This window comes from Sphaerodactylus townsendi, linkage group LG01, assembly GCF_021028975.2.
Source record: "Sphaerodactylus townsendi isolate TG3544 linkage group LG01, MPM_Stown_v2.3, whole genome shotgun sequence".
Classification (NCBI taxonomy): Eukaryota; Metazoa; Chordata; class Lepidosauria; order Squamata; family Sphaerodactylidae; genus Sphaerodactylus; species Sphaerodactylus townsendi.
In genome coordinates, this window is record NC_059425.1 from 47977166 (window position 1) to 48001580 (window position 24415).

At 44.7% G+C, this 24415-nt stretch overlaps 1 protein-coding gene across 1 annotated transcript in view; it reads left to right on the forward strand.

Moving 5' to 3' along the window:
- STPG4 (sperm-tail PG-rich repeat containing 4) overlaps positions 1-24415 on the forward strand; it is a 44522-nt gene that overhangs the window by 15015 nt on the left and 5092 nt on the right. The window contains exon 5 of the mRNA XM_048504810.1: positions 11410-11458. Coding sequence (XP_048360767.1) covers positions 11410-11458 — 49 coding nt within the window. The remainder of the gene's footprint in view (positions 1-11409; positions 11459-24415) is intronic.

Consider the following 24415-nt stretch of genomic DNA (forward strand, 5'->3'; position numbering starts at 1 on the left):
AAACTCTAGACATTGCTGATACACTTTCAAGGCATTCCCTGAAGAGTATTGATGCTGACTCTATTGCACTTATCCAAGAAGTTGAATGCTGTGAAACCATTTCACGGGACTTAAAACCAATTTCAAAGTCTCTTCTTCATCAGCTACAAACCCTCACTACTTCTGATGCAGAGTTGCAGAAAGTCATGAACTATGTCCAAAGGATGTCCAAAACATGCACACTGTCTACCAAGTGATGTTAGTCTTCATTTTGCAGAGTGGGGGCATTTTTCCGTGCCACATGGACTTGTTTTCCATGGTGAGTGTATTGCTATTCCTACTGAGAAAAGGCAGTACATATTATACCAACTTCAAAGTGGGCATCATCAGGAACATCAACACCAAACGCATAACATATAGAGATGGATACAAGGGCAGAAGAATCACCTAATTGCTACTTTCAAGAGCATAGACTACTCATCACCTCATGTTAGAATAAACTGTATATATTTATATTAAATATTCATACGTTATTTGGCTAACTGTAAACTATATTTTCAAGGGGGGGATTTGGCATGCTTACACTCTAAGTGTTTAAGAATTGATACACGAAGTTAAAGAGACTCTGGAAAAACAGTTGGAACCAGCATCCAAGAGAGAGTTCAGACTAAGAGCTTTTAGCACTCGTTTAATGCCTTATTGGGCAAAGTGTGGGCAGCTGCCCAGGGCATCACTGCTTGTGGGGGGAGCATAAAATGCTAAATACTTTTGGGTATTTTTTTAGTGGTTTTCCATTTGTGGCCATTCATAGGTGCAGTTTTTTTAAGGCTAGTCGGCACCCAGAATTTCAGCGTATCATCAAGGAGACTGTCATTATGCTACCCCCCCCAAGTTTGCGGAGGAGTTTGGTTCTAGGAGTCCAAAGTTATGGATCTTCCAGGTGCCCCTATCCCCCCATTGTTTCCAATGGGAGATAATAGGGGATGGGGGCTACAGTTTTGAGGGTACATAACTTTGGCCCCTGAACCAAACTGCACCAAACTTGGGGGGGGGGAATCATTAGGGCAGTCTCCTGATGAGACCCTGAAAGTTTTGAGACTGTGCAACTTCAAAATAAAGTGTGCCCCAGCCTGCAACCCCCCATTGACCAGGTGATGGGAGCAACAGCCGCGAGAAGGCCATTGCGTTCACATCCTACATGTGAGCTCCCAAAGGCACCTGGTGGGCCACTGTGAGTAGCAGAGAGCTGGACTAGATGGACTTTGGTCTGATCCAGCTGGCTTGTTCTTATGTTCTTATGTTCTTATGTTCTTATGACAGCAATGCAGAAAACTCAATGCAGAAAAAAGATTCTTGGGCAAATTTCGGGATGTTCTTGCAGGGAGAGCATTCTTGGATGTATCAACACCAAAATTTCAGGGTATCATCTGGAGACTGTCATGATGATACCCCCCAGGTTTGGTGCAGTTTGGTTCAGGGGGGCCAAAGTTATTGACCCTCAAAACTGTAGCTCCATCTCCTATTAGCTCCCATTGAAAACAATAGGGGATGGGGCACCCCTTTTGGGAGTCCATAACTTTGGACTCCTTGAACCAAACCTCACCAAACTTGGGGAGTAGCATAAGGACAGTCTCCTGATGATATGCTGAAATTTTGGTACTGCTATGTCTAAAAATGTCACCCCCTTGCAGGCACCAATGTCCTGGTGCAAAAAACTTTTTGGTCGTGGTGCAAAAAACTTTTTGGTCGTGGTGGAGTGGCCGCCCATGGGGGGGGGGGGGGCGCATCCAACTCAGGTTTTGCCCAGGGCTACAGTTTGCCCAGGGCTGCCTCATTACGCCCCTGGCTTTTAGTTAGCTGTTAACTGTTCTATAGTTTCTTTTGTTAGCTGTAAATAAATTTGTTTTGAAGTGCTATGATGTTTTACAGTACTATGTTTTAAAGTACTATGATTGTCCTGTCATCAAATGGCTTCTTCCCATATGCTGATCTTCTGCATGGAGCCACTGATCCAATTATTGACCACAAAATCCAGATGTAAGGAATTCCATAGACGCAGAAATAAAAGGCTCTGGGAGTAAAAGTCCATTTATTAAGACATCTTAGAAAGCTCAAGTACACGCAGTGGCAGGAATGACACTTCCCGCCAGAAGCACAGGTTATAATACCAGTCACCCCATCCCCCCCCTTCCTGCTTCCCATGGGAACAGAGGCTTCATCTCCCAAGCCTGAGATAAAGTCTCCGCCAGAAACGATCTGGCCCATGTCGCCCGGGCTGTGGAATGCACTCAAGGTTACTTCACCATCAACATCATTGAATCCTTTACACTCTGCCTCCCCTAAAAGCAAGACCCCTTCCCCAGGTTTGAAAGCGGAAAGGCGCTGTGGAAAGCAGCAGAAATAAGGGAAGTGGGGGCTTCAATGTTTTCGGAATAGACCCATTGATTATGTACCCAGAGGAATATCCCACCCAAGAAACTAAATATTGCAAAGCGTTCGCGATTAGCCCGAGAGTCCAGGATAAAGCGTCAATTTAAATTGAGTGCTTGTGCCCATCAATAATAGTCGGTGGGGGGCTCTCCAGTAGTGCGTGCACCAGACATCGGAAGCTGGAGCCTCCTTGAGCAAGCTGGAATGGAAGACAGGATGGATGTTACTAAGAGAGTTAGGCAAATCTAAGCGGGCGAGTGACATCATTAATCACTTTAATAGTAATTTGAAAGGGTCCCACAAAATCTTGCCAAGTTTAGAAAATTTATGCACGTCTCTGAGGTTTTTTGTAGATAAATACACGCAGGAGCCCTGCATGCAGAGGGAAATCCGAGCGGTGTTTATCCGCTTACAGTTTTGAGGAGTCCACTTTGCTTGTTGTATGGCGGTCTGGACCCGACTTCCATCCCTGCGACTAGGGATGAAATCCCATTGTTAAGAATTCTGGGGGGGTCCAAAGGCGCTCGCGGGTGGTTATTAGCAACGGCGGGAAGGAGCGACCAGACACAATTTCAAAGGGGGTTTTCTTTGTACTACTATGAACCGCATTGTTGTAGGAGTACTCCATAAGCGGAATAAGCTCGCACCAATTGTCTTGGTGGTAGTTAGTGTATTTCGCGTAAAATACACTCCTAAGGTTCTGTTCGTTCTCTCCGTCTACATGCGTCACTTTGAGCGTGGTAGGGGGCGGAAACGGCCGGGGCGGTATTTAACAACCCCAAAAACGCTTTCCAGAACTTGGAGATGAACTGGGGGCCGCGGTCACAGAGACCACCTTACCTGCCGGCCGGAATGGAGACTGATAAACATGTTGAATGAACAGCCGTGCCAACTTAGGAAGGAGGGGATGGAAGCACATGGAATAAAATGGAAGCACCTTGCCTTAGAGAATAAGTCTACCACCACCCATAAAACCCGATGTTGCCGCTGACACCGGGCAAATCTGCCAATGAAATCCATGGAGATGACTTCCCAAGGCCGGGAAGCTACCGGGAGGAATTTGCAATAGTCCATAGGGCTTTTCAGGATGGTTTTGGCTTCTGCACAAACCGAGCAGCCTTTTAATGCGTACCTCAATGTCTTTTCGCATTGCGCGCCACCAGAAACGGCCGGCGGGCCAAGTGTAGAGTTTTCAAAAAGCCAAAATGCCCAGCCGAGCGGGCATCGTGGTAAGCTTCAAGAACCTGCTTGCGGAGGGGGAGAGGCGCGTGCCAACATTCCCCCCTCCGCCAAACTCCATTCTCCAAGCGCAATTTAGGAGTCCCCTTACGCTGGAGGCTCGTGCAGCCCCGCCTCCTCCAATTCCCGCTTGGGAAAGGAGAGACGAGACTGCCAGAATTAGGGGCGGAGGAGAAGTGAGATGTTTGAGATCGAGGTGACAGCCAACCCCAGCTGGGAGGGGGAAAGAACAGTGCGTGGAGATGTCACCGTAAAACTAGCTCCACCCCCCTCCCCGAATTGGCCCGGCGAGGAAGCGCGTCAGCCAGTTTGTTAGTTTTCCCAGGGAAAAAATGGACTGTAAAAGAGAAGCGAGAAAATTATTCGGCTTGAAGTTGTTTTCTGCGAGACATCTTGAAGTGGAAAAGAGCTGCCAAAGGTTTTTATGATCCGACCAAACTTGAAAGGGATGTTTAGCTTACCTCCAGCCAGTGGCGCCAAGAGTGGAGAGTGCTGCTTTGATGGCCGCAGTCTCCTTGTCGCCACAATCCAGTTAATTTCGGCGCAGAGAATTTTTTTTGACAAATAAGCACCGCGGAACCAGTCTACCATCTTTATTTTTTCTGCAACAGGGCTGCCCCGAGTAAAACATCCCGGCGTCCACGTGAACCACAAAGCGGGAGATCCGGGTCAGGAGTGCTTTAGGATAGGTTACGGTGAAGTAAGCGCAGATTTTAGTAGTTCTAAAGGCTGTTTGACATTTTTCAGACCAGAAAAGGGGGGCCCGGGTTTTGGCGGACAGTGGATCACTACCCTTAGATGCGTAAAGAGAGGTCGCAGCCGGGGAGGGAGAGTCAGTTCAACAGGTAAGGGTATATAAAATCCATTAAAGAAATTAGCAAAACCAAGAAAGCGACTGGAGTTCTTCGCGGTTGGTGGGAACTGAAGACCATTGGAGGGACTAAAATCCAATTTAGCAGGATCCATTTTTAAGCCCTCGAGGCGAGATCAAGGTAGCTTAGATAGTCAATGGAGGTCTGATGAAAACAGCATTTGGAGAGTTTGTGAGAGAGTTGTCAAGTAAGGCGTTTCAGCACCTCTCGAGGGCCAATGACTCATGCTCTTCTATTGTTTGCGAGTAAAGTTAAAGCGTCATCTAAATTATGCAACAGCTCCCTTGTACGATGGAAATGCATGGAGAGCTTCATTAATAAGAGCCATGAAAGCCCCGGGGGTACTTAACCCGAATGGCATTTATTAAAGTATTCAAACTGTCCAAACTTTGTGTTAAAAGCAGTCGGGTGTTCATATCATTCAGTAATCCTGACTCTGTAGTAAACTTCTCTCAAGTCCAATTTAGTAAAAATGCGTCCTTTGCGAAGATTAAATCTAAAGGAGTCCTTGATCAAAGGCAAAGGATATTTATTGGACAGGGAAGCAGCATTGAGACCTCGATAATCTGTGCAAAGCCTTAAAGACCCATCTTTCTTTTTGACAAACAAAGAAAGCCGGGAGCCTTGGCGTGTGTGTGTTTGGTAGCCCGCCCATTATAAAACCGCTGGCGAGGTTCTTGTCTAAGAAGGTACGAAGTTCCTTCTCCTCGGTATTGGGACTCATCACGGTGGGAATTCTACCCTTGGGTAGTTAAGCCCCTGGTTGTATAACAATTTTGAGTCAGTGTCTCTGTGGGGTGGCAAGCTGATCACGTTCCTGCTCCTGAAAAACTCTGGCCTAGATCTTGATATGCAGGTGGGATGCCAATAGAATCGGGAGCAATCACTGAGGAAGCCAGAGAGGGGGGTGTGTCAGGAGGCGTTAGGTTTTCTTCCCAATTCATGTGTTCACAGCAGGGAGGGTCCAGTGAATTCTAGGATCCTGTCTTTCCAAATGAATTTTTTGGTTCATGTAACAACAACCAAGGCATGCCCAAAGAACTATGGAGTGTTTGGCCACTGGCGCCAAAATGAAACTAATTTTCTCCCAATGGTAAAGTAGCGGAGGGAGAACCGGCTGTGTTTTTGAACTGGGCCGGTCCTTCGTTTCCGAGGGGGCTGCGATCCATTTGGGTAGATAGTATGGAAACGCCAGTGGAATTCGATCCAGACCAAGCTCCTCTGCCACCTGGGGCCGCATGAAGCAGTAGGAGCAGCCGGACTCCACAAGTGCCGAGGCTATAATCTCTGGGAAGTGTGTTTAGCGGAGTTGGCCAGAAATGCTTGAACAGTAATGGGAGCGCTGCCTTCACTCCACGCGTCAGGAGTCGGAGCCCACATGTCCATGGGGAGCTGAAGAAAGGCAAACAGCTGCTTCCCCTCCCCTCTGGGTCGCCTAGCCGGTCACCGCTTTGGATGAGCCAGTGGGAGGCTGACTGACGCCTAAAGTGGTGGTTTGGCAGACGCAGTCGCAGCGGAGCTGAAGTGGATTGGTTTTTGCTTCTTAGGACAGTTGGCTGACTAGATGACCAGGCCCTCCGCGGTAAAGACACAACCCAAATTAAATTGTTGATCCGGAGGTGGACCGGTAGGAGCAGCTGGAAGCGGCAGTGGACCTGGTGGACACAGTAGTAGTTTTAGAGCGTGGAAGGCCTCCTTGGCCAGCGTATTCCAAGCGAGAGCGCCACTTGAGACCCCAACTGGATCCAATCCGCAGTAGTGCGAGGAACTTCGAATTAGAAACACCGTTCCGCGTAGCTTACTATCCCACAGCATCCGAGAAGTATTCGCATTTCATGCGTTCAGGCCCACTCAGGAGGAAGTCGAGTAGCCGCCGCGCGAAATTCCACCGGACAAATTCTGCAAACGGGCAGTTGCCTTGCTGGATAGTTTTGATGAATGCTTGGATAAGCTTCATTCACGGCGGCCGGATCTTGAAAGCCAGCTCATAAAGCTTGGAGGAATCACGGAAGGGCACTGTCTGCGAGAGTCCTCATCCTGTAAATCCAAAGCAGTCCACAGACCAGTCGGCTGCTGCCCCATCCAGGACTGAGCCGATGTCCCGTATTTTTTCGCGTTCAGACCCACGGTATAGATCATGTAGTCTTCCAAGTGGGCATTAGGTTGTAAGATGAAGTAGGGAAGTTTGGAAAGCGGTCCCGTCAAAGCGGGCTGGTATGCGAGGACGATAGTAGCCCCGTTCGACGGCTCTTGGTACCTGCTGAGGAGGTAGTTCGCGGCGGGTTGAGCGGGTTAGACAGGCAACTGTTATACGGGCAGAGGCGGAATCGGGGGCGATGGCGGTCACGCTGGCGTTTGGGTAGCAGGACCCAGGTACGTAGCCCCCCTGGCGCCGGCATGATCAATGCAGCATAGACTCCAGCAGGGGCTTCCCGGTCTGCTGCCTCCCTTAGCTCCCTTTCCAGCGCAGTAGATCCACTCTCCTTGCGAGGCAATGCATCACAGATGCGCATGCAAAGCAGCCTTTTCTCGTTCCAGATTTAGCCAGTTAGTCCCGTTTAAGGGCTTCGGTAGGAGCTCACTTTGCGTGCGCCAGAGTACAAGAGCAGCTTTTCGGCGTTGCCGTTGTAAATCCAGTCTGAAGCTGTTCCAGGACTTTATCATGGGCTTTATTCGATTCTGGGCATATTATTATGCGTTGGAAGCGTCTTTGGCACGATCCAACTTCGAGGCCTGAACTTCTTTAAGCTGCTGTTCCCGGTCCCTCTGCAGGTTTTAGCTCTTGCTGCAACTGTGCCAGCTCCTCCTCCCATAACTGGCGTTCCGCGGTTTCCATGCCGCTTGGGCTTCTAGCAGTAGTCCCACTTCCTCATCCCAGTCCTCCCTCGATGGGAGAGGAAAGCGGTCTGGCCTAGGAACGCATAGAGCTTTCTTCGGACTCTAAATCGTCTGGAGGCGAGGCATGGCGGAGACACCGTAGCCACCGCAGCCACCCGGTAGCTCCCCGAGGCACCTCAAGTGCGGTTGCTAGCCCAGGATCCAGGGGGGTCCGATTGGGAAGCGGTACGGATACCCCTCCCAATTCCAGAGTTTAGTCCCGGTGTCCTTTGGGCCAGGCCCCAGTGCTGTACCCGCGGTGGTTCTTTGGGAGCATCACCAAAATACGAGTCCAGGAATGGATTCAATGGACTCCTAGGTTACGCATGAAAGGTGGTCAAGCCCGTCCTCCTCCACATGACAGGATTGCATCTGAGGTTTGTAATCCCACATGAAAGCGGGTAGAGATCCGATCCATTTCGATCCGCGGAGCAGGCGCCCCAAAGCGACTCAAGGTGATGCGTCACGTCCCTCGATTTCCAGCGGAGTAAAAGGAAGACTTCGTGCTGATACGAGGGCCGGGAAGAAACCACCAGCGAGGCCCGTTCTCCTGCTGGACTTCCTCCAGATCCAGAAGGGAAAGGTCCGAGACCCTCTTTTGGGGGGCTACCGCTTTTATTCCATGAAATAGGATTCCAGCCTCTCCATCGCATAGAACCAAAGGGGTCCACTACACAGGAGTATAGATGGAGTGGGATTCCTGCCACAATGTAAGGAATTCCATAGGCCTTGAAATAAAAGGCTCTAGCAGTACTCGAATTCTTGGTAACGCCGGTGAACTCGAGGCTACTTATATGAAATGGCTTAATTTGGTGATCACGCCTCACCTAACGCCAGATGTATCGGTTAACGGCGCCAATCAGGGTTTCACTCCACCACGCCACGCCCTCATCACGTGACAACGCAGGCAACGCCTTCAATGGGTGACGAAGGAACGCTTAGCCCACCCCCCCGATCGCCTGGCAAGGACCGCGCTATTGCCAATCAGATTCGGCTGCACCGCATTCCCGTGAGATGCAAAACACGGACTCGCTGGGCTAAGGAAGATGGACTACAGGGCCATGCAAAATGCCATCGAAATTTACAAACTACATTAAAAAGGCAAGGAATCAATGCGGTTCGCTTTTATTCTGGAACAAAAAGTGTGTGCGAAAACGCCCCTAGAAGACATATTCATTTATATGGGTGACATTTTGTTCTATGGCCATACAGAAGAAGAGCATGATGCTCAACTAAACCAAGTCCTTCATACCTTACAGAAGGCAGGTCTACAGCTGAACAAAGCTAACTATCTTTTTTATGAGAAGTCTCTCATCTATCTTGGCATCACATCGATGAACATGGTATTTAGCCTGGCTTGAAAAAAATAGAAGCTGTCCTAGAAATGGATCCTCTCACGAACACTGTAGAACTTAAAATGCTTTTTAGGCATGATGCATGGTGCACCCAGGCAGGTTCTTGCCAAATTTGGAAGAAGTCCTACATCATTTGAATGATCTGCTAAAGTCCGATGTAGCCTGGCATTGGAATTCACATCAAGTAGACTCATTTGCCAAAGTAAAATGACTGTTAACCAACGCATCTGCACTAGCATAGTATGATGTCAATCATCCTACTGTTATCTGTGCTGATGCAAGTAGCCACAGCCTCAGTGGTGTACTTCTTCAAGAACATGATGGTGAAATGAAACCATTTGCATTTTGTTCCAGAACTCTCACTTATGCACAAACCCAATATGCTCAGACCGAGCAAGAATGTTTAGCAGCAGTTCAGACGTGTGAACATTTTTCCAAATATCTCTTTGGTTTGTCTTCCTTGCAGCTCTTCACTGACCACAAACATCTAGTACCACTGATAAACTTCAAAACATTGGATAAAGTTCCAGTGAGATACCAAAGACATTTCTATACTTGATGAGCGGTAACCCTCAAGCAAAATATCATCCAGGTAAAACTCTAGACATTGCTGATACACTTTCAAGGCATTCCCTGAAGAGTATTGATGCTGACTCTATTGCACTTATCCAAGAAGTTGAATGCTGTGAAACCATTTCACGGGACTTAAAACCAATTTCAAAGTCTCTTCTTCATCAGCTACAAACCCTTACTACTTCTGATGCAGAGTTGCAGAAAGTCATGAACTATGTCCAAAGGATGTCCAAAACATGCACACTGTCTACCAAGTGATGTTAGTCTTCATTTTGCAGAGTGGGGGCATTTTTCCGTGCCACATGGATTTGTTTTCCATGGTGAGTGTATTGCTATTCCTACTGAGAAAAGGCAGTACATATTATACCAACTTCAAAGTGGGCATCAAGACATCACCAAACGCACAATATAGAGATGGATACAGGGCAGAATAATCTCCAAGTGCTACTGGGGTATATGATAGACTACTCATCACCTCATGTTAGAATAACCTGTATATATTTATATTAAATATTTATATTGTTATTTGGCTAACTGTAATTATATTTTCAAGGGGGGATTTGGTGATGTTTACCTTTAAGTGTTTAAATTGATACGAGTTAAGAGACTCTGGAAAAACAGTTGGAACTAAGACCTGAGAGAGTTCAGACTAAGAGCTTTTAGCACTGGCGTAATGCCCATTGGGCAAGGTGGGCAGCTGCCCAGGGCATCACCTTGTGGGGGGCATAAAAATGCTGGGTTTGTTTTTGGGTATTTTTAGTGGTTTTCCATTTGTGGCCTACAGGGGGTGCAGTTTTTAGGCTAGTGGCACCAGAATTTCAGCGTATCATCAGGAGACTGTCATTATGCTACCCCCCAAGTTTGGTGAGGTTTGGTTCAGGGAGTCCAAAGTTATGGACTTCCAAAAGGGGTGCCCCTATCCCCCATTGTTTCCAATGGGAGATAATAGGAGATGGGGGCTACAGTTTTGAGGGTCCATAACTTTGGCCCCCCTGAACCAAACTGCACCAAACTTGGGGGGAATCATTAGGGCAGTCTCCTGATGAGACCCTGAAAGTTTTGAGACTGTGCCTTCAAAAATGTGCCCCCCCCCCCAGCCTGCAACCCCCATTGACCAGGTGATCGGGAGCAACAGCCGCAGAAGGCCATTGCATTCACATCCTACATGTGAGCTCCCAAAGGCACCTGGTGGGCCACTGTGAGTAGCAGAGAGCTGGACTAGATGGACTTTGGTCTGATCCAGCTGGCTTGTTCTTATGTTCTTATGTTCTTATGACAGCAATGCAGAAAACTCAATGCAGAAAAAAGATTCTTGGGCAAATTTCGGGATGTTCTTGCAGGGAGAGCATTCTTGGATGTATCAACACCTCAGTTCTTCAGGGAATCATCTGGAGACTGATGATAGCTCTAGGTTTATGCAATTTGGTTCAGGGGGGCCAAAGTTGGACTTCACCCTCAAAACTGTAGCTCCATCTCCTATTAGCTCCCATTGAAAACAATAGGGGATGGGGCACCCCTTTTGGGAGTCCATAACTTTGGACTCCTTGAACCAAACCTCACCAAACTTGGGGAGTAGCATAAGGACAGTCTCCTGATGATATGCTGAAATTTTGGTACTGCTATGTCTAAAAATGTCACCCCCTTGCAGGCACCAATGTCCTGGTGCAAAAAACTTTTTGGTCGTGGTGCAAAAAACTTTTTGGTCGTGGTGGAGTGGCCGGCCATGGGGGGGGGGGGGCGCATCCAACTCAGGTTTTGCCCAGGGCTACAGTTTGCCCAGGGCTGCCTCGTTACGCCCCTGGCTTTTAGTTAGCTGTTAACTGTTCTATAGTTTCTTTTGTTAGCTGTAAATAAATTTGTTTTGAAGTGCTATGATGTTTTACAGTACTATGTTTTAAAGTACTATGATTGTCCTGTCATCAAATGGCTTCTTCCCATATGCTGATCTTCTGCATGGAGCCACTGATCCAATTATTGACCACAAAATCCAGAGAAACCAGTGAGGTGCATTTGTAAAGAAGACTAGAGTCTGTTGCTAATGCTTCCATTAGCTAAAATACATTCTTCTTCCTCCCTAAATATAGGAATTTTATGTTTCGGTCTGGGGTCCAAAGGTTCCCAACTTTTATCCCGGTAAGTACCATACTGCCAAATGACTGAAGGATATGGATGTCCCACATATGGATCATCACTTAAATATTTCTCTTCTGTGTTGTTGAAATTAAGACTTACTTAGAGCAGGTTTATTCCCTCTTCCATTTTCTCACCACTGGTTGGACATTCTCAATTTGAGAGTTGTCCCCAAACTTAGCTAATGATGCGACAATCAAAATTTAAAATTAATTTAATCCAAGCATTTGTTGCATTCTCTCACAGGTAGTTTTCAGTGTTTTTTATACTGGAGCCATAGTAATCTGTATTTTTGCAGAAAAAAATTAAAAATCATGCACATCCATAAGTGCCGTAGCAGAACACGAGTTCTGCATCATAAACCCCCCAGATCTTCGGGTCAAACTACACATTGTATCTGAGTTCCCTGGATCCAGCCTGGGTCCCACATAGCCACAAACCAGGTGTGGGCATTAACTTTTTTAAAAAATAAAGGAGAAGCCAAGTGGGCTCAGAATGCTGCTTCTGTGTGGAGGAAAGGCTCCTGTCTCCCTCCCAAGCCATTTTCCCTCTTGGAAACAGTGCTGAGGAAAGATATTTCTTCATTTGAATGTGGGGAAACAAAAACAGGACAATAGCTCCCTTCCCAGTGCTGTTTCCATGTGGGAATATGTCTTGAAGAGGGAAGGCAGGAGACTCCCCCCAGTAGTGCCATACAGAGCCCATTTAGGCTCTCCTTTACTTTTTAAAAAAAGCCATTATCTGCAGCTTTTATATGGCTGTGGGGAACTCAAGTTTGGTCAGGGGAACTTGGACCTAACTCATTAAAAACCTGAATGTACGGGTTGGCCCTTATGCTGAAGTTCATGTTTAGTCAAATATGCATGAATTAGTATTGGAGAGAAAAACTTTGCATATGTTGTGTCTGTGATTGTCACTATTTAAAAACTCACTCCAGTCTTATCAAAATTAAGAATGATGTTACTGAAAATATAACTTCATCACTGAAAACATTCCATTACTAATACAATATGAGCCATTGCAGCTGATATCATAAAGGAGCACACAGAAAGGGCTGTTTGACCAGCATCTCAATGTACTTAAATTCAGAGGCTGAATTCCTGAACAGACAAGACAAATCTTTCTACAAACCTGAGAAAAGGTTTGCATAAAAATCTGAAATCTAAAATAATAAAATTCATGGGGGGAGGGTGTTAATAAAATAATAAAGGTAGTGCCTATACCTTTAAGAAAGGAAATCCCAGCAGGAGGGTTGCTAGGAAACCACAATAGTAAAACACAAAAGCAAATCCCAAGGGCATGCTGAATTCATGAACAATGGACTCCACCCAAACACAGGATTTGCATTCACCAATACTGCTGCTGCTGCAGGGCATGAAAATGTGAATTACTCCCTGGATTGATAAGCCCCACCAGCAATACAATACTATCAACCACATATTTGCATAACATGTTCCACCCAAACACTTACTGATTGGTTCCCCACCCTGGGACATGGACAATATATACCCCAAACATTTCCTTCTCACTAGACACATCTGAAGATGCCAGCCACAGATGCAGGCGAAACGTTAGGAACAAGATACACCAGACCACGGCCACACAGCCTGGAAAACCCACCACAACCAGTTGAATCCGGCCATGAAAGCCTTCGACAATACACAATAGTATTGACAGCCTTCAAATCTTGTTTCTGCAACTAGGCTAGACGTTTCACAGGGGGAAACTGACAGCAAGAGGGAAGGAGAAAAAGCTAAGAGCCAGTTTAGAGTAGTTGTTTGAGTATCAGACTAGGATCCATATTCATATCCTCACTCTGTCATGGAAGCTTGCTGTGTGCCTTGGACCAGTCACTCTTTCTCAGTCTAATTTACTTCACATGGTTCTTGCGAGGATAAAATGGAGGAGCAGAGAATGAGATAAGCTGCTTTCAGTTTCCAGTGGGGAGAAAAGTAAGGTATAAATGAAGCAGATAAATAAGAAATAAACCTGAAGATTGAGGATCAAATAAGCGAAAGGTTGGTTGGTGGGCAGCATATTTAAGTGGGAACTGAGGGGGCAGACTACTCAGGCACCACTTTCAAGACACATTGAACCTGTAGTCCCCCCTTCCCATCCTGCTGCAATTGCTTCCACCTGGAGCAAGCAGGACCTGTCACTTGTCCACTTGCTCACCTGTCACCACAATTGCTTCTGCCCACCCAGAGAAAGCAGAGCTCACTACCTGCTGCTGCAATTGCTTCTGGCTGCTCCCCTCACAATTGCTTCCAATGGTGCCTGGCGCAAGCAGGGCCCATTGCTCACCTGCTGCTGCTTCTTTCCCCCACCCCCTGCTGCAATTTGGGGTGGGGGTGGGTACCATTTTATGCAGGGATGTCTCTGGTGAGTAGGAAGGTGAAAAGAAAGCAGGGAAGAGGAGGATATAGGGACTGTCAAAAGGATAGAAAGAGGACATGGTGTGAAGAAGGGAATACAGGAGAAAATGAATAGATCCCTGCAAGTCTTTTGTAGGTTCCCTGGTCATATTATAATTTACACCCACAGCATGTGTTGACTTCCCAAGGAATCATCATCTCTAAGCTGCAGGATACTACACAGCCTTGAATTAATGGAAAATTCAATGCCCTTGAACCTGATGGAAAATGGATGATTTGCATGGATGTGCATGGATTATTTGTAATGCATAGGTAGTCAGAGGCAGTACTCAAGATGATCATTCTATTGTGCTATCTGAGTGGCCTTTGCATTATAACTGAGCCAGCTGCATTGGCAGTAAACCTATGGCCTGAGCAATGATGCGTCTGTTCTACTTGCCTCACAAATATACTGTTGTAGCTACATGGGAACAATAGATGATTTTAATCATTTGTTTTGGGACAAACAGAAGTTTCAAGAGCTATATTTAGCAACGAGCATCTGAATATTCCCCAGACATGTAAGTAGATACTAGTGTTAATAAAACGTGTGGCATGAATTATTGGTCTACCAGGCCCAATGGGTATTTGCCAAGCAAGCAACAGACCGTGACTCAGCATGTTTTTGAACAGAGTTCCTCCTGGAGCTTGGTGGTACATTTTATACCATAGTGTGTCTGCTAGTGTGGTGAGCAAAGAAACCCATAATTCTGTGCCCCCAACATCATATTTTCAGTGTGAAAAAAAGAGTAAGAAATCTTGACTTCTGACTGGACTGATGTGGAAGAATCAAAATGTGTCTCATTTGGGAGACAGAAGTTTCATCTTGGCTAATATAACACTGAATACAGGAAGACATATTTTGGAGGTCATTACATGTCTAGTTTGTATCTGACTTGCTTTCAGCCTTGGGTCACACATATAAAATCATCAAGCAGCCTTTATATTGAATCAGGTCATTAATCTATCAAGAATGCAACACAAAAATCTTGACCAGACACTTTCTATCTTCTGACTAAAATATATATGCTTGCCAACCCAGCATGTCACATTGTCTCTGGCATAGATATCAATAGAGGGGTGTCTTGACAAATGGACCCTATGACATCAGTGCCCCCCGTTATGTGTATGAAACTACATACTTTCTGAGAAAAATAAAATCTGTTAACAATCTTTCAGGTGATGCTGTTTTGGCCATCATGAGTGCTGAATGTCAATGTACCATCATTCCCCACAAATATGGACTACAAGCTGTTAGGAACATCATTCCTGACACATCACAGCAAGATTTGCTCCCAAACTCTGCCAGTTTGTCCTTACCCACAACTAGAGTTGATAATAATTTCTTCCTTTAAATGAATGGCACCCACATGGCACTCTAATATGACCGCATTTTCATGGCTGACGCAGAGCAATGCTTCCTCAGCTTCCATCTATAAACACTCCTCTTGTATCTGAGATTTATTGATGACATTTTCATCATTTGGATACATCAGAAATAAGCACTAGAGAAATTTCACTGGGCCTTCAGAAATTTCTACCCCACCACCAACCTAACTATAAACCAATCCATGCAAAAAGTATGTTTTCTAAATACCCCTGTACAAATACATAACGGAAACTGAATAACTGTCTTACACCAGAAAGCTGCCAATTGCCAAATAAAGCAGCCATTTTCTCCAGATGAACTAATCTCTATAATCTGGAGATCAATTGTAATCCTAGGAGATTGTCAAACTCCATCTAATTTAACCCTTGGAATATCGACCTGAGAGCCAGTATGACGTAGTTATAGTGTATGACTAGAAGCTGGAAAACCCAGGTTCAAATCCCAACTTGCACCATGGAAGCTTACCGGGTGACCTTGCGCCAGTCACAAATGCTCAATTTCAACCCTGGACAGTATTTGGATGGCAGATCTCCAAGGAATACCACGGTTGTGATGGCGAGGCAGGCAATGGCAAATTACCTTTGAATGTCTCTTGCCTTGAAAACCCTGAGGGGTCATCATCAGTCAGCAGCGACTCGATGGCAGAAAAAAAAAATCTAACCACTATTTAGAATCCTATCAGAGCCAGTACTTTGGATAGCAACACCAAATTCATGTAACTGCTGTACAACAGGTATAAATCAGAACACTACTGAAGTGGTTCTTGAACAACAGAATCCATATTATAAAAACTTCCAGTTTACATAAACAACTTGAAAATTCTAGTTGTAAGATGTATAGATGGGGTCATGGATCTCCTACTTGATGGATATGTTGATTGTGAGGGTCCATATAGAGGCAGAAACAGAAAGTTGGCTGACATTATTGATGGGTCTGCACCTCCAGTTAATAATACCCAAGTTTCAAGAACGGAGACTATGAGAAAGTATCAAGATCTTGTCATCAATATTAAGCAAGAGTATCAGCTGGAGAGCATATGAGTCACCCCATCATAATGTTGATAAATGGCTTGATTCTGAAAACACTGAAAAGATAGCTTAGACCATATGAATCTTCCCCAAAGACAAATCAGTCATGTCCCAAAAGCTGTCATTTTAGTACAGTCAGAATTAACTGGAAGACCTTGAACATCACCTGGTGCTGTATGAGCTTTGAACATATATACTGGTGCACTTACAGAGTTCTGACCAAGGAGACATATGTTCTGTGATACAAATGTAGCATTCCAGTTAGTGATATTTGCAAATATTTACTTGGGTTCATACTGCTTTCCCCCACAGACTATAATTTTCCAAAAGGTCAGAAAAGTTTGATTTTGTTTGGGAAGGATATGGAAGTTGGGGCAAAGTGGGCAGAAGTTGAAGAAGAGGAAAGCCCAAAGAAGGGGGCAAAAGTGTCTGGATCATTGTTGTTATTAAAGCATTTCACAGCATTAGCAAATGACAGAGTTCCCTGCCCTGAGGACCTTATGCTGTAAACTTTGCCAGTAGAAGTGGGGGAGGCAAGAGCAATGAGAGATGAGCATGACCAAAAGGCAGTTATAGTTATGGAGGTCAACTCCAATGCCAACTTTTTCCAGCTGCTCTCTATTGTACCAGATGCCTCATGTGCTGAATCAGAGCACTGAAGACTTGAAAGCCATATGTTTAGTGATGAAAGGGAGAAATCCTTGTTCTGATTTATGCACATTCACATAGCATGATTTGTCATGGGGTGGAGGCTAAATAGAACAGTAGCTCAAAGCTCCCACTTCAAGAAGCATCTCCTCAGTGCATTGCTTTCTGGGGGTGGGGATGGGGAGGCACCCTTCTGCTTCTAAGAGGTTGCATCCAACACCCCTGTTCTGCTAAAGGAGGTGAGTTCTATCAAAGCAAAATGCATTCAACCAATGCCAGGGCCTTCTCAGAAAATGGCAAATGCCTGTGTTGACAAAACATTAGGTGAACAGGATGGGTGGCTACAACCCACTTCTCCTAGCACCTGTCAGGAAGTGTTCTGAAACCAATACCTGAGGCATTTTTGGGATGGATGTGGGCTAATAAACTGAAGCTTAATCTTGGTAGGATAGAAATGCTTTCAGTTTTAGTCCTACCTGATTTCAGTTTCAGTCCTACCTGTCACTTGGATAATGAAGGTGAAGTTATCTGTGATAAATTCCCTACAGGCTATGCAGGTGCCAAGTGTGAAAGGTATGAAAACTGAACACACACAGGTTGTTGTTCTCAGCCTTGGTAAGATGGAAGGTTTGACTCAGGTTTCAAGGGAGTCCCATGTTCTGGTTGTGGCTGCTCTCCTCTTGAAGGAACAGGTAGCAGTTGCAGCTAGGTAGATAGCCTTTCCTGGAAAGAAAAGGTCTTGCAACTGTGGGTCATATCTGGTATGAAAGAGAGAATTTAACTACTGAGAGGAACTTCCATCCTTCTCAGCAAACCCAGGAACACTCCACACAATGGCAAGTTGCTAGATCAATGAATTGGATTTTGATACCTTTCATGACAACATCAGGGGGAAAACATCTGCAGGTCTGCAGTATAGCAAATGGCCTAGAACCCCTCCTTGTTATGCTGCCTCCTCATTAGCAGATGTCTGTCTGTGACTCTCTGGTGCGAAGCAACTATTGCATCATCAACCCCGCCTATTTTTTTTTTTGTAGTAGTTCAACCAAGTAGAACACCCTGTATGACTAAAGAGAGAGGAGGAAAGTGTCATGGTTCTGAGCATCTAGCACATGTTGATGAACAGAAGTGAGAGCTTTCTGGTGATGATTCATGCCTGTATTATACAGCGGAACAGGAAAAGAAATGTTTTGCCCAAATTAGACCCCAGATCTGAAGGCTGTGAAAAGAGTAAAGTTGGCCTGTTGGTGAGGAACCCAGGCAGGTTAGTGAAAACAAGGAAATGAGCCCCCAGGTGGAAGACATGCCTAATTTTATTCTCCTCCTCCCCCCCGCCCCCCATTATGTGAAACCTGTATGAATCCAGGGGTCAATATGATTTATTTAAGTTAATAGTCAGTATTTTACTTAGGAAATGCAAGATTCTTTTTAACTGGTGCTGGATTTGGATTTGCTTAGCACAGTGTATTTTATTTATTCATTATGTATAGCCTCCTTTATCACCGAGACTCGAGGTGGATTACAAAAATATATATAAGACATCCAACGAATGATAGAACACTGAGAAAAAAATTGGGTTATTCAGAGATGCAGAAAACTGAGCTACTGTACAGATGGCCAAATATTTGGCTGAGGTTATAACCCAGCATATTTAAACAGCCACCTGTCTGCTTTGTTTCACAAGACAGTGTGAATGGTTGAAAGAACAATGGATTGGATTGGAGTGATACAATAGGAGTAGAAGTAGAGAATTAGAATAAAAACGAACCAGCCCAAGGCATGACGTTCCATAAAAGAGGGGTCTCTGTTGTGGTGTCCGTGGTGCCATAGTGCTAGCTGACACTTTTCTGGTCTACCAGGTGTTTTTAGAAAGTGGGGGGGGGGCGCAGGTAGGGCTTTTGCCCAGCAGGGTTTTTAATTGGCCATTGCAGATCTGAAGGTTGCTTCAGTGGCAGCTGCCACCAAAGCAGAGTGTTCTTCATTGCATTATTGTATATGTATGCAAGAAAATATTTTAAAATAATATATTTATTTAAGAAGGCATTGGCCTATGGTAGACATATCCCATACTTTAGAAACAGCCCAGTCGCTTTCATCTCTTGTACAGCACTTTTTGTCTCTTGTGCGCTGCCTCCTTCCTCCACCTTTTATCTCTGTTCTGATGTGGGGCGGGATTGATGCATTTGCAGAGAATTAACCTTTTCCTGCTCCATATTTATGCTCTCCCTGTGACTTGCAACATTGGGGAGATCCTGCCTCTGTCTCTCTCTTTTAATAAAAAAATTGGCACGGAAAGGTCAATTGCAGATCCCAGGACTCCACACTGAAGCCCCAGTGAGGTCTGTAGATAGTCAATCAGAGAAAAAATGAAATAAGAGACATGAATGAGCCTACATCAAACCTGATCAGGGAACGAGCAACTACCAATAGACTGCTGGGTGAATGTAAAATGTACCAGGCTCAGCTTGGGGGCCGGAGGGAACTTCCCCCTGCCCCCAAGCTGAGCCTTGTACATTTTGCATTCTCCCAGCAGTCTATTGGTAGTTGCTCATGGCAGTAGCAATAAATAAATAAAACAAGAGCTTCCCTGCCCAACCCCCACAACTGGTAGTGGCAGCAAAATGGAGGCTGCAGGGAAGAGATATTGGAGAGGGGGCTGGACTGCAAAATAGAAGGAGAGTGGAAGGATGAAAGAAAAGCTGCTCATGAAGTAGAAAAAAATGAAATGAGAGACATGTATGTTCCTCCACCAAACCTAAGTAGGAAAGAGGTGGACAGAATAGGACCATGTTGATCCCCCTCAGCTGAGCCTTGTAATTACACATTTGCTCAGGGATCTATGAGTATTAGCTAGCAGAACCAGCAAAAATAAATAAAAATGAGAGAATCCATGCCAAACCTGCGCAAACTGGTCTCGGCAGCAAAATGGAGATTGCAGGGGAAATATGATGGGGAGGGAGGGTATTAAAAGCTTCTGACTCAAATGTTGGAGAGTTACTGTTAGAATTGCGCATAATTTATGTTTGGCTCTGCCTCCTGAGGTTAAGCCTACTGGCCTGTGTCAGAATGCCAAAGGTGCCCCCAGGCTCAGAACAATTTGGGAATCTTGCCATTAACCATGCAGGAAGTAGATTATAAAAACAGAAGACAATGCAATGAAAATAAGATGATACGTACAATGGTTCCACTTAAGGCTACATCAGCATGACACATTTTCATTGGGTTAAGATGTTTTACAGCCTGATCCTCAAGATACAGTGAAACCTCGGTTTTCATTGCCTTCGGTTTTCATCAGTTTAGGTTTTCATCGATTTTTTCAGTGAAATTTTTTTCTCGGTTTTCATTGATTTGCTTTGGTTTTCATTGATTTGCAGTAAGGTGCAGGGGTTTGTGGAGAAAAATCACCCGGACAAAGCTGTTGCAGGCCGTGTCTGCAACTTGTTTAATGACAATGTCTTGCCCCATTTCAGACAAATCTTAAAGAGGCGTCAGAAACAGATCTCTTTGGACAACTTTCTGGTGCGACATTGGTCCACTGGCTCTGAAGCTGGTCCTAGTGTTGTTGTTTGTTACTGTTTTCAGCATTAAATACTATGTTTATTCACCCAAAATGTGTTTTTGGTATGTTTTTGGAATGCCTAGAATGGATTAATTGGATTTACATTGATTCCTATGGAAAAGTTTGCCTTGGTTTTCATCGGTTTTGGTTTCTTAATCGCATTCTTTTCAGACATGATTACCAGAACCCAAAACCTTTGAAGCTGAGGGTTCCCACTAGGTACTAGCTTGGATATGGTTCCAGTTAGTCAAATGGCACTTGAACGAGATACCTTTAATAGCTTTGTTCAGAGCGGTGAAGGCAGTTTGAAAGTGCAGTTGCTCCTACTGGTGTGTATACCTTTCTCCCTTTTGATCTCTCATAAACTGATATGGCAGGTTTGGTATTGTTTCAAAAACTTGCAAAACTTGGTTGACCAGGAGCAGTAAGCATGCTTTAAGTTGCAGCCTTAGTGTAGGATAGTTGGTTCCTGCTGAGCCAAGGTTGACTGTGATTTAATGGTTTCAGACCAGAGGTTTGTATGATCTCCTTTGCTGTGTTATATCTGATGTTTCCAGATGTTTAAAAATACCAGTGAGCAGAAGTGATTCTATTGCTTTTCTGCCCTTTTGACTTTTAGACATTTTTAGTTACACAGCTTTTTTAAAAAAAGCTTCAGGCATCTGTTCTTTTGTTTGGGATTAAATTGTCTCTAGTCTCTTTGACTTCCTTGCTAATTTTCAGATGTCAACCATGTCAAATCCGCAATCAGACAGGGAGGGAGATTTGGACTTAAAGAGCACCCTGTCAGAACTTGTGTATAGATGGTCAAAATCTATCTGACAGGTGGACACTCCCTCCTGCTAGTGCCGTGTGCATATTAGAGCTGTGTGCATAACTGGGTAACGTGTGCAAAGTCTGATAAGGCATGGGCATCGGATTGGCACCTGTTTTGTATAATAGTAGACACAGACCACTGAGTGAAAAGAGCTTGGAAACACCTGTGTCTGGCGGAGAACTTTGATAGTTAGCAAATAAACAGAACTGCACGGTGTCTTTGTGTCTTTCGGTTCTTGTTTGCATTGCACTCTTCAAGGTGTCCTACTCGCGTGTAAGCCGCTGCTTCGACACACCCTTCCCTTTCTTACTGATCAAGTTGGCACTTATGAAGAGTTACAGTGGAGGTCAGAGGGAGAAAAATTTCTCTGTGGCTGGTGCTCAGCAAGTATTTTGAAAGAATGGCAAAGGATTGTATGCAGCCTCAATTCTCCAAGGATGTTCTTTGGCTTTTAAATAGATGTTAACCTTTTATTTGAAAATCCTGGAGGATCTCATTAATGTCCTTATGCCAGGTGGCCTTCTGTGATAGGAGAGACGCTCCATGTAAACATCAGCTCCTTAAATGAGTTATTGATACCGCTGTCCTCCAATATTTTGCAACAAATGAGCCATAACTGACATCTTAACGTCTTTCTGCCTCCAATCAGCAGCAGCCCAAACCTGTGCGTTTTGCACTGAAAGCTGAGATTAGTTGGCTGTAGCTTTGAAAATACTTGGGCACTTCTTGTTTCTTTAATCATTAACAAAATGCCTGTCATTAACTATGTGTGTAGCAGCAAGTGTTGTTTGAAGTGAGGGCCTACACTATAGGACGTTGTAGAGAGATATGAGTGAGACATTTTCCTCAAATGGCCAGCACTTCAAAGATTTTGCAAGCACAAAGACACATGCCAGTTAAGTCCACTTATCCAAATGAACCTGCCCACAAGTTAACATCTAAGATGCTCTTCTCCACATGTCGCTATCTTCAGAGTTGGGCAGGTGGTTGTCATGCCACAGATAGGGTCCTCCTCCCTGTAGCAATGTCCCAGATATCAAACTCCCTTTCCATTCAAATTTGTCAAGTACCTGGTTCTGTTTGGTACTTCTGTGAACTGAAATTTTTATTTGTTTTTAATTAGTATAACCTGCTTTGAATCCCATTCATTGGGAGAAGAGCAGGACTTTTAAATGTAAGGTAAAGTCCATTCTGTTTTCCTTGTATCTTTAATTACATTTAAATTAATGTGTGTTTGTTATTTTTATTAATTGCTTTTTACTGCTGATTCTGATTCATTATTTAATATTTTAATGTTCTAAATATTTTGTAAGACTCCTGGATACTATTATTTAGTGGGATGCCCCTTCTCCATGCACACAGAGTGCCCACCTCTCTCTCTCTCTCTCTCCCCCACCTCTCTCAGGTTTACGGTTACCAGTAGGTCAGGTCATCACATGTTGATACCTTTCTTGCCTATTTTAAAATCTCTAGAGAGCCATGACCATTTCACCTCTTAGGTCGTCTAGCTCACTCACAGATACATCAGCAGACAAGGTAGCCAAGCCCCCTTTAATAACAGGCTCTCTCTTAAACACTTCACTATTGGGATAAGAGGATCAAACTGCTTCATTCACATGGTACCATTGTTTATTCATATCCTAAAACATGTATATACTGAGGTCTTTATACTGAGGGAGCAGCAGTGACGTAGGAAGAGCTTGTGTATCTAATCTGGAGGAACTGGGTTTGATTCTCCACTCTGCCGCCTGAGCTGTGGAAACTTATCTGGGGAATTCAGATTAGCCTGTACACGCCCACACATGCCAGTTGGGTGACCTTGGGCTAGTCACAGCTTCTTGGAGCTCTCTCAGCCCCACTTACCTCACAGGGTGTTTGTTGTGAGGGGGGAAGGGCAAGGAGATTGTAAGCCCCTTTGAGTCTCCTACAGGAGAGAAATGGGGGATATAAATCCAAACTCCTCCTCCTCCTCCTCTTCTTCTTCCTCTTCCTTATCAGCATGCGTGTTTCTTTCTTTCCCTGAGACACACGGTCAATAGGATGTTTTATTTATGGTTTAACGTAAGAGGGCAAAAAGTAATGTAGAGGTTACAATAGAGGCATACCGGGGGGAAATGACGCTGTATAACCAAGCACCCCCAATATATCCACCCCTGTTCTCCTCCCCCATCCCTTAGCCCCAGCTCTATCCCATACTACAGAAAGTGCAGAGGAAAGGAATGCAAAACAACTCAAGGTCAGAGAACTGAGATAAAGGCACCTGGCCTCAGGCGCCTCTACTTGGTTACCTAGGCAAAGTGAAACCAGCCACCAGCCACCCCTCCTGGTGCTCCCTTACCTGATGCCAGGCTCCCATCTGACATATATACAGTTCCTGATCCAGTGGATAATTTAGCAAGCCAGTAACACTATGCAATGGTAGAACAATGTCTTGCTTGCTGCAGGTTTCAGATTTGATCCTCAGCATCTCTCTGGATCAGAACAGGATTGAGAAACGCCTCAGCATGAGACCTGAAGGATCTACTGCCAGTACATAATATTGGACTCAACAGTATAAAGCAGTGTTATGTATTCAACTATTTCTGCATGTACAAGTTAGTTTTATATTTCATATGCCTGTTTCCTGTTTCACTGTTTTATATCTTTTAGGCCAATATGGGCCTCCATAGTCATGTGACAGTTTTTGTTTACTGTATATCTCTTGTGACATTTTAGCTGAAATGAAGCTCATATGGGTCATTAAAAGACCTTACATCTTCTACAGGCTGTCACCGAGCATTGTCTTAACAACCCCTATTCCTTTCAGCAAGTTGCTTTCTAATGTCACTGTGTTATGGCCAAGTTAAATTCCCAGAGATCAGTGTAAATATCCAACCTCATAAACCTTTCCTAAAAAAAAGAAAGATTTGCCATGTGAAAAACACACACACACAAAACCACAAGAGATTTCAAATGCATTAAAAAGCATCATTTTTATGCTTGAAGGAACATGACAGATGCTAACACATGAACACGGGAAAAATAGACAGATGTTAACCTACCTACTGGATATAAGGAGATGTATTTTTCTTGGCTCTATAACAATAGCATAATAGCATTGCTTG